The 12927-nt window shown below is 37.3% G+C and overlaps 2 protein-coding genes across 2 annotated transcripts in view; both read right to left on the bottom strand.

Annotated features, from left to right (window-relative positions):
- Nucleotides 1-1367, bottom strand: part of LOC106527894 (carboxypeptidase Q) — a 17993-nt gene extending 16626 nt beyond the window's left edge. Inside the window, exons 1-2 of the mRNA XM_014022902.1 lie at nucleotides 1276-1367; nucleotides 612-759 (exon numbers count right to left, since the gene is read on the bottom strand). Of these exons, the coding sequence (XP_013878356.1) occupies nucleotides 612-759 (148 nt within the window). The 5' untranslated portion in view covers nucleotides 1276-1367. The remainder of the gene's footprint in view (nucleotides 1-611; nucleotides 760-1275) is intronic.
- A 1186-nt stretch (nucleotides 1368-2553) lies between these two features.
- Nucleotides 2554-12927, bottom strand: part of LOC106527893 (syndecan-2-B) — an 11246-nt gene continuing 872 nt past the window's right edge. The window contains exons 2-5 of the mRNA XM_014022900.1: nucleotides 7723-7861; nucleotides 6349-6527; nucleotides 5953-6184; nucleotides 2554-5158 (exon numbers count right to left, since the gene is read on the bottom strand). Of these exons, the coding sequence (XP_013878354.1) occupies nucleotides 4995-5158; nucleotides 5953-6184; nucleotides 6349-6527; nucleotides 7723-7861 (714 nt within the window). The 3' untranslated portion in view covers nucleotides 2554-4994. The remainder of the gene's footprint in view (nucleotides 5159-5952; nucleotides 6185-6348; nucleotides 6528-7722; nucleotides 7862-12927) is intronic.

Raw genomic sequence — 12927 nt, 5'->3', positions numbered from 1 at the left:
CCAGTGTGCACCCCGCCCCTCGCACAGTGACTGCTGGATTTGGGCACCAGTAATCCTGGAAGGAAGAAGCAAGCTAAGATAATGAATGGATGTATTTTTTTTTTATCAAATATATTCAATTAATTATTCCAGAGCAATTCATACCTTATTCTTAATTGCAAATTCCCACATCCATTCTCATTCAGCTTGCCCATCTTAGATTTTTCACCTTCCTAAATTTCTCATTTGCAGAAGCCAATTTTTTTTTAAACATAAAGTTTTAAAATAAGCTGTAAAATTATTTAATTGTTCTTTTGTAACTGTTTTTATAAAAGCCCTTGCTCAGGTTAATTATATTTAATTTTTTAGCAATATGCATTATTATAGGCTGTCTTACACACAGACCAGTGATAACTGAGCATTTGTGAAGCCATCGCTTCCCTTTCCTTTTCATCACTTCAAAGTCTTTTAACATTCATTGTGCACCCACAAAAGTCTACGTTGGACCCCTATCCAAAGCGTGCAGACTGTGTGACTGGTTTGACAAGATCTGATAAAAAATGACAGCTACCCACATTTGAGGACATGACCTTTCTCCACATCATATCTGATGGTAAGCAGATTTAGGTTACCTCTTCTTACAGTCCTGCTGGATGCAGCCCTGATGGCAGATGGAGAGTTCATGAAACGATCAGGGCGAGGATGGCTGTCAGACACACTCGACAGCATGAGAAACACGAAGAGCAAAAACGAGAACCTCCACCTTGCCTTCCAAGCCATCTGTGGACAGAAATGTGCTGTGTGTGCATGTGATTACAAAATAATCCTTAGGGACTGATTTGATAACATTTATGTACAAGAGGGTGATGCTCTGTGATGACATACTGATCTCACACTGATACAATTCAATCTAAAAACAATGGGTGTAGCTCAGCTACTGCTTATCTATACAACACAAGCAGAGACAATGACAAAAAAATCAAAGTCTGATCAGATGACTTGTCTCCAAACAGCTTTACTTACATACATTTATACAACATGAGCAGTAAAATGCAGCTCAGTGTTTATTAAAAACACTAACAGTAAAAATAAACCTGCTTTTCAATTCCTACTGAAATTAATATTTCATTGGAACACAAACAAGATAACAAGTACTTTTGTTGTAAAAGCTGAATTGAAACAAACTAATTTAAACACAAAGCTAAAAATGTAGCAATAAATTTACCATTTAGCTTTGACAACTTAATAAAACAATATAAATGCTAATCTGTTAGGTGAGATGAATATTTTTCGTACCTTTCGGCGCTGTGAGGACTTTACTCAAAAGTAAAAACAACCGCAAACATCGCAGAAACTCAGGATTTAAACTTCTTTCCGTGTTCTTGACGTAAAACGTAAACTTCCGGAATTAGGGGTTTCACAATAAAAGCTTAAAAAAATAAAAGGCTCGAGTTTGAGTTAGTTTTTGTTTCAATATTTTTCTTGTGTTACATTACACATGTGAAATGTATTTCCAAAAATACTTTTTATGCTAATTAAATATACTGCTTATGTTTGTCTCAATGTAAATGTATTTATTAAAATCCTAAATGCATGAAAGTTAAGTTTTTTTTGTTTTGTTATTCACTGATGATAAGTATGACTTTTTTCCACTAATAAAATTTAACATACATAAATTTGTGCTTTATATTAATCACTTTAATCTTAAATTAGTCTTTTTTATTTTCTTGATTATTAATCATGTTGTTGTTATAGATACACTTAATAAAAAATATTAATAAACTTATCATTTTAAGTTTTACTCCATTTCATCCCAAACTGTTAGTACAGTATGTTGTATTTGTAACAAATTGTGTTGCTGGTTCTCAGTCTTCCATTACAGAATGTACAAAGTAGGCTACTTTGCTTTCAAACATTTAGTTATTACCCACACTGTGGAAAACACAGCACTTATCAGCCCACATCCTAATTTGTGGTTTACACCCCCACCCCGGCCTTTTTCTTTACCACAAATCTGTATCTTTARCATTTCTCTGCAATCATTGCTATTCACTGGAAGAGGTCCACCCCTTTCTGATTAATTCTGTTCCACATGAATGACGGTTAATTTATTTGATTTCAGCACAGCTTTTAGTCCCATATGGCCTCTTTGTGTTTTACATCTTTAGGTCTTGAACAACATCTTGGTACTTTGGTTTAATCTAACACTACAGACCTGGCTCAGCACACCTGGTTACAAGGTTTTGTGTCTGCGCAAACATGAGAAACAAGCTTTGCCTCTTAAAGATATTATCCATTATTTCAAAGCCAAAGTTTGACAGCCCAGACGTTTCACAGTGATGTATTTTCTCAGTGAACAATAAGCACAGATTATAGATGTCAGAGGAAGAATAAATAATATAGCCTAACAGAAAACAGGGATGAAAAGTGGGGAAAGTAAAGAGGCAAACAAGCAAGGCAGCAAAATATTTGAACAGTAGCCCACTTAGTCTGCGTTGGTGATGTGTATGAAAACACAAAAAAACACATGGAGAAACTAATTACCAAGGTAAATAAATAAGGCTCTTTCACGTCTGTATTAAAGGCACATTTTATTTCAGCAGTGAAYTTTAAAGTACAATGTCAGCAACATAGTTCACACTTTTTTCCCATAAAAATAGCTCACGATTGATGAAAATATAAAGATTTTACCTACATATAACTAATTGTTCTTTTGTAATCACTGATGAATTTAATAAAAAGATATTTAATGTTGCTAAAATTGACTAAAGAAGACAGTCAAAAATGCCAAAGGCTGAATTTGTGTATAGTTCTGTACAATCCTAAGTATCATCCACRTTTTCCTAATTCTAGCTTAAGTATAAGTTATATATAAATTAAATGTACATGTAGAAGTTTAGAGATGATATAAGTGATATATTTAAGTACTCGTCTTTACGATTTGGGTTTATTCAGGACAGAAGTCCTCCTTGACCACGCTGGTGCAGGGACACAAAGGTTTTTATCTTTGTTTAGTCTTTTGATTCTGTACAGCTCAAAGTTCAAAGCCCAGCAGAAACACTAAAAGCCCTACAGATGAAAGTGAATCAGCACTGTTGTGAGGCACCGAAGAACCGAGAGTTCACAAAAATATCACGTAAAACGACGAGTCACAATGTGTCGGTGACCACAGCTTCCTGTTTATTCCAGCCACAGTAAATAGGTAGTTTGCATTTGAAAAAAAAAAATCTAGAGTTGTTTTCAAAGTGTCACTTCAATAAACAGAAACTGCACAAAAAGCAACACAAAAAGGACAATGACTCAAGCCTGACGAAAAAGAATTCATGAAAAATATCTGAAGAAATGCAGAAACCAATGTTATCTTTGTTAGAAAAAAAAATAATGAAAATTTTGAAATCAAAGTAGTTTTGGTGACATTGGTTTGCAGTCTTCGTACCAAACGCAGATCTGAGTCAAGTCAAAAGTGGAAATAAAATGAGTAACGTGACTTTTTAAACAGCATTAAGTTTCTGATTCAATAAGAAGCTGTGAAAGTTTTCAGACAGTGGATGAAGGAAGTACCTGGTTCACAACTTTTCTTTTTCTTACATACATTTTCATCATAGTGTATGTTTATATACTAATAAAATAATCACCCTTTTGTTGTTGCCGTTTACTGCCTCCCACCATGCTTCTCTGGCTCTTTGATGCAATCCTTGCCTTTCAACTCTAGTCGCACACAGATATTGATCTACTGATGACAAATAATTATATTATTTTAATGCATTTTTTTTTTGTTTTAAACGATCCAAGCTTGTTGGGCAAAAAAACTGCAGAACTATAAATTTCAGTAACTTTAAAAGGCGTCACTGTTCCTTTTACTTCAAAACCACCACGGCAGCTGCTTGTAGCGAACAGTTAAGAGAGGAATGTGCTTTGGCTCCCTCCAAACACTTTGGTCACTTTGGGTTTTGAATTATAGTCATTTAGCTTTGGCTCTACCTGCCTCACATGCCTGCAGAACCAAGTTAGCAAGTAAAATAAATCCTGAAAGTAATAATGAAAAATAATAATAATAATAAAGTTCTAAATATGCATACCTGAGGGACTTCTACTAAGGCTATGTAACAATATAACAGAAATCTCTTTTGATTTTGGCTTACAGAAATATAATCTCTACACTTTAACACATTTAAAAATCCACTAAAATTACTTACATGAAACAAGTTAAGCACATTTATATTTGGTCAGTTCTATAAGTGTCAAACATATGTGGGGAAAAACACACGTTCGTACCTGCAGAGTAACAAAATCTCTCAAAGCAATACTGGACAGCATACGAAAAGACAATATTCATTTCATAACAAAAATATTCATTTCAACAAAAGAAAGCATACAGTAAATGAAACAAAACACACACAGTTGTTAACAAGCAGAGCAAATATGACCTCAAAGGGCAAAATGAATTAATCTGAAGACCCTTTGTAATACTATTTGCATATGTAGTACCATTTCAGCGTAAAGCAAATCAACCAAGGAAAACAACTGAAGCCGTTGTTCTTGTTTCTTTCATCATCTTAATGCAGGAAAATTGAGAAGAACCAGTTCAGCTCTCAGTTTTTTTTAAGGGACAATGAATTACAGTGTGGTTCCACTTGGAGGGATGGTGAGTCTAAAGGCACAGTGTTATCAGAGRTGTAAGGTTAACCATTTTATAGCAATAAAACATGTGACTCACTGATACCAAAGAAAAGATTCATTTCATAACATGTAAAGTGAATATTTATGACAAAGTCCTTCTTAGGCAGGCACGTTTCTTTATGACCCTTCCTGTAAAAAAAAAAAAAAAAAAAGCTGTCGAGAGAAAAAAAAAAAAAGATTGAACGTAGGAAGAGGACAAAAGGCGTTAATGATGAGGAGAAAGAGTCCAAACTTCATCGAAGGGAATCATCTTCAGCTGTTTAAAGATCCGTTTGTTTGTCCTGTCCTGATTGGCAGGAGACAGAGTCCACCTCAGATTGTCCCTGTGGGTCGGTTCAGGCGTAGAACTCCTTGGTCGGCGCCTTGTGATAAGCTGTTGCAGAAAGCTTGGTGTCTCCCAGCTCGTAGCTTCCTTCATCCTTCTTCTTCATGCGGTAGGCGAGGAGGAGGAGGAGGGAAACGGCACAGAGGAATCCGACCACTCCGCACGCAATCACAGCTGGGAAGGACACATCAAAAATACGTTATTTTCCTCAATTTTCACCAACATGTTAGTTAAAAGTGTTACTCAATGACAGTCCTCTGATGCTGGGAGTTTTTTGCCTTTCATAAGACATTTCTTTTTAGAAATATCACTAATCCAAATAAATTCATTAAGGAGACATWTCATGCTTTTAAATCCTACTTTWTCACATTTAAACCGTTCAGMTGGGATCTATACAAAGTGGAACTAYGTTTTGATCTGAACTCYACAAGCCTCTCATTTACCCCTTTTCTGAGATGCGTCTCAGATCAACTCATTTTGAGGCTGTATCTTTAAATACAAACAATGAGCTTCACACTCTGCCCCACTCCAGCTTCCAGACCAGTTCATTCAGAGGGGTTTATGACCATAKAGCGGTGCAGAAATCTTTTATTTACAAATTAATTAAAAGGTGTCAACAATGAAAGACTTGTCCATCCAGTCTTACATGTTGGAACCAGAGTCTGACCCAGAACCAGAGGAGAATGAGGACCACCAAAGTGTAGCTTGTAAGTCCAGACCTGATTTAGAAATTCCATCAAATATACTGTGACTTAGTTCAGAAAATATTGTAGAAAATAAAGAAAACTAAACRGGTTGAAAAATACAACTTCAACAAAATATAATAATATTGACGTAACACCGGGAGAGACTAAGCTTTTCTGCACTCCTAGAGACTCCAAGYACACCACAAAATGTATTTAACAGCTAAAAAGTGGATTTTGCCTGAAATGTCCCCTCCCCCCATTAAAAAAAAAGGATAACCTTACCTGCGAGCACATCTGTCCGATCCCACAAGTTTTCAGAGGTCACCCCCTCTGCAGAGTTTATCTCATGCATTCTGCCGTGTGGTGCTCCCTCAGCAAGAATCCTRTTATCAAACTGTTTTGTGACGTCTTCGTCGACATAGTCACTGCCCCAGTTGGACTCGGTAAAAGCATCGGAAGGAATGTCAGTAGTGGTATCGATGACATCGTTGGATGTGTAGTCCTCTCCTGGAATCTGAAAGAAATTTAGAAATTAATGATTACACGACCCGTGAAAGAACACAATTCTAAGTAAACAWGCGTTCACATCCATGTTTTCTTGAGACCCAACATTTTGAGTGTTTGTTTAACCTTTAGAATCAGAACCTGCGCAAAAGAAGAAGTGTATTATGACCTCACCATGATTTTGTTGCCAGAGAAAGATGATTCAGTGACCTCTGATGAGTGTTCTGGACGCTGACCTCCTGCTGCTGTGGTTGTTGAGATGTAAGGTTCTGATGTTGGTAGAGCCTCTGTGGGCCGAACGGTTCCAGAGGAGCTATGTCTTTTTAATAGGTTGTCAAGGTCTTCAAATATWGCTGTGACAAAAATAAATAAATAAATAAATCAACTAAAGCACACACGCATCACATTTTTAACCTCTTATTAGTATTTAATTGCACTGTTTTGCAGATGATGCACAGATTTTTATGCCCTTGAGTCCAGATAATCCAACATCGATTACGTTAGTTCTATAAGTCTGAGATCTTATGGACCGTTATCTTAGGCTCTTTAAATATTTCCATAAACCCAGCTTCTCACTTGAAGCCATTTAATCTTTAAAACATCAAAACAAAACTGCCGTAACTAATTTTGTGAGAAAGAGCTGTACCTTTTTTTTTTTTAATAAAACAACTTGAAAATATTTCCAAGCACCAACCAATTCTATGATRCGCAGGCAGTTATTTCAGCATTAACCACCTCTGTTACTGTATCTCTCTTTATTTTGGCATCAGTCACTTTCTGTTGTCCTGTCTGCAGCTGGTTCAACATTCTGCAGTTAGACACCAAGAAATGAGTCAGTAAGGCCCGGTCTTAGATCTTTTGAACAACTCCCTTTAGATGTTCCACGTTCGGGACTGGTCCGTAGGAAGAATTGTACCCTAAATATGTAGAACCATAATCAACTGCACTCCCTTTGCTGAAGCTTTTACGATGCAGCTAAGACCATTTAACGTTTCTTGTTTCCATTAAGATATTGCTTTGGTTAATGCAGAACTAAATGGAAACTTTAGCACTTACTACTGGTTACAATAAAAGTTTCACTCACTGTGATTCATTTATTTATTTATTTTACCTTAAAGGAATTGTTTTCCATTTGTGGCCGACCAATAAAACCTCACCTGGTTAACAAATCATCACCTCAGGACAAACATCTGCCTTATTTTGAATACTTTGAGTCTCATTGTGCAAGAAGTAGTGCCTGCAGTATTTTTTGCTCATGTGTCTACATGTGGAAATCACGGCGATGTCAAATATTTTAACTATATGTTACCATCAATGTTTCTATTTCAGTAAGAAGACAATCACTGCAATCCAAAAATATAAGACTTCTAAACTCAATATATTGCTACTGTAAATCTTTAATATACGTGTTTTAGAAGTGACTATTTTAAGCTGAAGCTGGTCTTAACTTATACAATGTGTTCACGATACATTAAACCTTTCAAAACAGGGAATAAACTCAGATAAAGAAACAAACAACAACAGCTAAAAATGCCAACGTATTCTTACAGTAGTCTCCAGATCCTGAGCCTGATCCATCATCATTGTCATCGCCACCTTCATCATCTACAGGAGAGTCTCCTGAAGGTAAGCCTTCTATGTACAGATCATCAGTCACTTGTGGAAATGGCTCAGACGAGACAAAGAGCTGTAGGAGAGGASAAAATGCAAACGTCATTCAAAGAGACAAATCCAAAGAAAGACACACACAAATTCACACTTGCAGAATTCCTCCCACTAATTGAAACCATGTGAACGTCTCTGCAATCTGAGAGTAAGACAATACCTCTCACAACCAGTGATGTGTGCTGACCAAATATGCACAAGCGTGTGTTGCTTTGAGACGAACCACAGTTTGTACTGCTTCCACGTTATTTTGTGCGCAGCGGATCTGAGCTGCATTTGTGCTCATTTCATGTGTCATGGTTGTAATTTGTGATTCTTAGCAGAGCCAGACAGCAGAGATCTAAGTGCTTTTGAGCTGAGGAAGGCGGAGGAGGGGAAAGATAGAGCAGCTTCAAAGACGACATACAGAAGAGAACAGACAAAACACCTCCCCAAACACACACGCACCAAAAATCTCTGGAAGAACTCCTACCAACTCAAAGGCCACACCAAAGATGTAGATAAAAAAACAAAAACAAAGATATGCTTTCCTCTCAGTCTAATCAGTCGTGAGTTATTGCCAAGAAGAGCTCAGGCAATCCAGGAAAACAAAAGTAAAAATTTGATTAAAGACTAAAACTGTAAAAAGAGGCAAGAGGAGGATCACACAGATGGTGTCAAGACAGAGAGAGACACAAACATGGATGAATATGGCCCATTGAGACTTGAAGTATGTCTGGTATGTATACTATGCTTCTACTAACACAGGTGCTGAGAGATTTAGAAAGGAGAAAGACTGGAGAAAGGAAGAAGAGACAGGAACACTACTGTGTTTGTCTCTTTAAAAGCAGGTGCTGTCGACAAAAAGAAGGCGTGAGAGGGGAGGAATCATTGTCTTTCTGCGATAAATATTACCTGAGGGTGGTTCATGTTAAGACAAATCTTACAGAAAATATCTTCCCAATTCAATTTAACATTTATTTAACATACACTTTTTGCTTATCACACACAAATGAGCATTTGAAGTCAACAAAAGTTGAGTCTGGTGTGTACACTGTTGTGAAAAAGGCCCAAATAGAAAAGTATTACCATTTACTTTTACAGAACTACGGCAGACTAACTGTGGTAATGCACAGGCTGACTGAAAAAGCAGAAGAGGCTCATCCCATCCATGCCATATTTAGTCAGGGATTATACACCCATATGCTAACAAAACAAAGCACACAGGCAGAAATATAAAAAAGGCTGCATGTTGTACCAAACAACTGTTTCTCTATATGATACATTTAACGTGTGTGAATTCAAACTTTAGGCAAACACCCAAAAAGTGTTGTAATCTTAGTATATGATTTTAGTTTTCTGCCAAACAAACCAAGTGGGAACTGTAGCTGTGGTCAACTTCAAATGTACATTTTTACAGGAAGTCATTTTTTGGGCTCGGATGAGTTCATTTTATTAACAGTACCTACGGTTCGCACTGATTATGGCAAAAGCTCCTTCCACTTCKCTGCTCCTTCAGCCTGAATCTACAGCAGAAAGACTTGAAGTTGAAGAAGTTGGTCTCTTCATGTTTTTAGGGCCATTTTTAATGACTTTGTACTTAAGACATTTGTTTGTAAATGTTTTAACTGATTTTGTACTCTATTTTAGTCCTATCTTACCTTTTATGAGTGTTCCTTGTTTTTCTCTTATTTATCATGAAGTATTTGATTGTAGTTTAATATCTGTAGTTTTGAATTTTGTCATGTTTTGTATGCTGCTGCCGTTCTTGGCCAGGTCTCTCTTGAAAAAGAGATTTTTAATCTCAATGACATCTACTTAGTTAAATAAAGGTTAAATAAATAAAATAAAATGCAAACAGACTGATCTGCCCCAACGAGGAAGAAGTAAAGTCCTCTTGTCGGAAAAAATAATAATAAWAATTTGCCTGACTTTGACATCAGGAACAGCTGAACTGACATAACAAATGCACAGTTATCACAATAAACTAAATTCTCTCTGCACACTGTGGGAGATTGAGGTTAAAACCATGCCGATCATTAATAAGAAGTTTAATATCAGTGCATAGTATGCAGTAATTATCCCTTTAAGGAGTGCATATCACCTGCTGCCTTTATGACAGAGTTTTAAATAACAACCATGAGAAAGGGCCAGAGTTACTGCTGTTTTGGTCAAGTCTTGTAAATAACATTATACACAACCTCATGTAATAACGTAAGGTCTTAAGACGTTAGCACTATGAATACATATCAGGAATAACTACGGTACTACTACCACCACACAAAGCTGAGGTCCATATCTGTAAATCTGACAAAGTTATAGCATTTTTTTCTGTCCGCTAAGGTCAGTTAGCTGTGGTGGCCATCTTGAATTGAGGTGTTTCCAAATTTTAGAGATGTAGATGCGCATCTAATAATTACATTCTGAGGGTTTCACTAAAATCTGCCAAGTGATTCATGAGGTGTTTTTCCTCACAGACTGACAGTGTTGTCTGTAACATTTATTGCCAACGTTTTAAGCAAACATATTCTGCAATGTGTAATACTTGGATCATGTGTTGTGATTCACTCTCAGCTAGTTGCTTAGATGTGGCAGCTATCTTGAATCTTGTTGACTCCAAAAGTTACTCATTTGCAGAGGATGAACTAGTGAATTCTGAGAATGTCATTACAATCCATCCAGTGGTTCAATAAAATACTTCGCTAACAGATAAACACATGCTCACACAGTACAGAGTGACGCTGGCAAAAATACGATCAGCCTTTCATCTTCATCTTCAGAGATAATAAGGAACATGCACAATCACACATTAAAGAAACAACCCATTCAAGTATGAAAGGCCCTTACACCCATTCAGTTGTGTTTTTTTTTTTACCCTAAAATGAGCATGTGTCTACTACAGCTGTGGGTGTAGATTATCAGGCATCCATGACTATCCTGGACTTCTGAAGACTTTTTTACTCTCATCCAAAAGGATTCAGGAGTCTTTTTTGAATGAGAGGTCAAACGTCTTCAAGAAACAACAAAAACGGTCGTTTGGTTTTTGCTATAATTGTATGATAAAGTCCGAAGAACTCAAATTGAAATTAATTCAATTGATCAACATCACGTCCTGTTTTTACGACAAGATTCAGCTGTTCATTATCATAATTTGGTGTAAATGGTGTGCGCGTAATTTTGTAAASTTGATCAAAATGCATACTCAAMMAAWKKWMMAAAAAAAGGATTTTCTTTGTGCATCCATTGCATCAGAGTTTACTGGAAGCAGTGACAGGGAGGTGAAACATCTGGAAAACATACATACCCCACATACACACAGGCTGCATATATGATTGTGGTTTCCTAGAGCTTTTTGTCACAGTGAAGAAAGCTGACTGGAAACAGCTGGAGTTAGAGTGGCACTACTCTTCAGAGCTGTGAAGAGAGAACGTTTCTAAAATCCAGTAATTAAAAAAAAGAGCAAATAATGATTTTGTGTCTGCTGGGATAAAGGTTACGTTTTTTCTCCAATGAGTTGGAAGTCAGTGGGGAGAGGGGGTCAAAAGTGAGGTTGTGTAATAACCAAAAAGCACACAGAGGGTCTATCATCATTGCGCAGATAGCTACAGCAGCAGAGCTCAACACTGTGTACAGAGCCTGTTTGACGGAGGGTGCGAGCCGCAAAATGTTGGACCGCTCAACGTCAAGCTGTCTTTAGCTGTTTTATAACAGTTTTGCTCTCAAAGTTATCAAAAGAAACTGAGCTTATGTTACAGCTCAGCAGGCCTGGATTGTTTTCAGTTAAAAAGGCATTTCTCAAAACGTGTACATGTGACCCATTATCTACTTTTGCTGTGGATTATGTTAAGAGAACCTGTGCTGGGATAAAGGTAATTTGAAACGGCTGACATCAAGCTAAAGGTCACCGTCCTCACAGCTTTGCAAAAAATACCGTTAGTAACTTCTCAGTTAGCTGTGTTGTGGCTTTTTATTACACGGTTTACAATACAGCCTGTTTCTCTCACTACAAAAGGCTTAATCATGGTTTTATTACTCCTGAAAATAAATTACAACAGCATGAAAATCCCTCCTGGACTTGTTGCAATAGAAAGTTGAGCATACTGCCAAGAATGTCCCATAAATATGAAAGAAACTGTCTCGCAGCCACACAGATATATACAATCTTACTAAACAATGTTGTGACTAATGCCGATATCTGAGCGCTTAAAACCGCAGATAGGCCCAACTGTTTACCAACTCCCAACCGCAAGAAATGTCAGCGTACCTTTATTTACATTATCATCTAACCAGTTTGCATTTTTCATCCAAGCATATGCTGGAAGACTGATTCTGATTTCCCTCAGAAGCACTATGGAAACCGTCATAAATAACGAGTGATGAGGTACTGCGCTCTTCCTCTTCCCTCGTGCAGTTTGATGGAAAACTACGTGTACACCACTCASTTACACGCGTGCCTGGACAAGCCCAGTGGGACTCACTGTGAGTCATCCATCCAGAAAATGACACAACTATCACGAGCTGAACGCCTGTTTCAACAGTCGGCTTTCAGATAAGAGCTGCATCACTGGCTGACTAAATTTCTGCAGCCTCCTCAACCGCTCCAGGAAAAGAAAAATGGTTTCGCTGTATGATGCAAAAAGTTATCACGCCCAGCAATTTAGGGCAAGAGCCTGTATTAGAGGCAAGAGGTCAGGAGGAATCCAAGCTGAGCGAGGAACAATAACAACTTMAGGCTGGTAAAAATGTGAAAGTGGCTGGTAGGTTTGAGGAAGTTCGTGTTCTCTGATTTCAAACTGAACTGGAATRGGATCCACAGGGCCTGAAGCAAGAAAGTAACAGCCAACGTTATGTGCATAAAACTATAACTTCAACGTCAGCTTCATTCGGAGTCGGGTTTCATCTTTCTCTTTCACAATATACAGTTCATAAATCTTACATGTTCACTTATGGAGTGTTACTGAGCTTCCTTGGCTCTCATTTGGGATTTTTCTCTTTTTTTACACTCARTAAATCATACAGCAAAGATATTTGTCTTCACATTTGTGACAATAAACATAGCCATGAGCCTGCTACTTTCAGGTGTTTTCCACTTTGGAGTGTGTGTGTGAT

Source organism: Austrofundulus limnaeus, unplaced genomic scaffold (genome assembly GCF_001266775.1).
Source record: "Austrofundulus limnaeus strain Quisiro unplaced genomic scaffold, Austrofundulus_limnaeus-1.0 Scaffold348, whole genome shotgun sequence".
NCBI classification, from domain to species: domain Eukaryota; kingdom Metazoa; phylum Chordata; class Actinopteri; order Cyprinodontiformes; family Rivulidae; genus Austrofundulus; species Austrofundulus limnaeus.
This window is presented reverse-complemented; position numbering and strand designations above follow the sequence as displayed.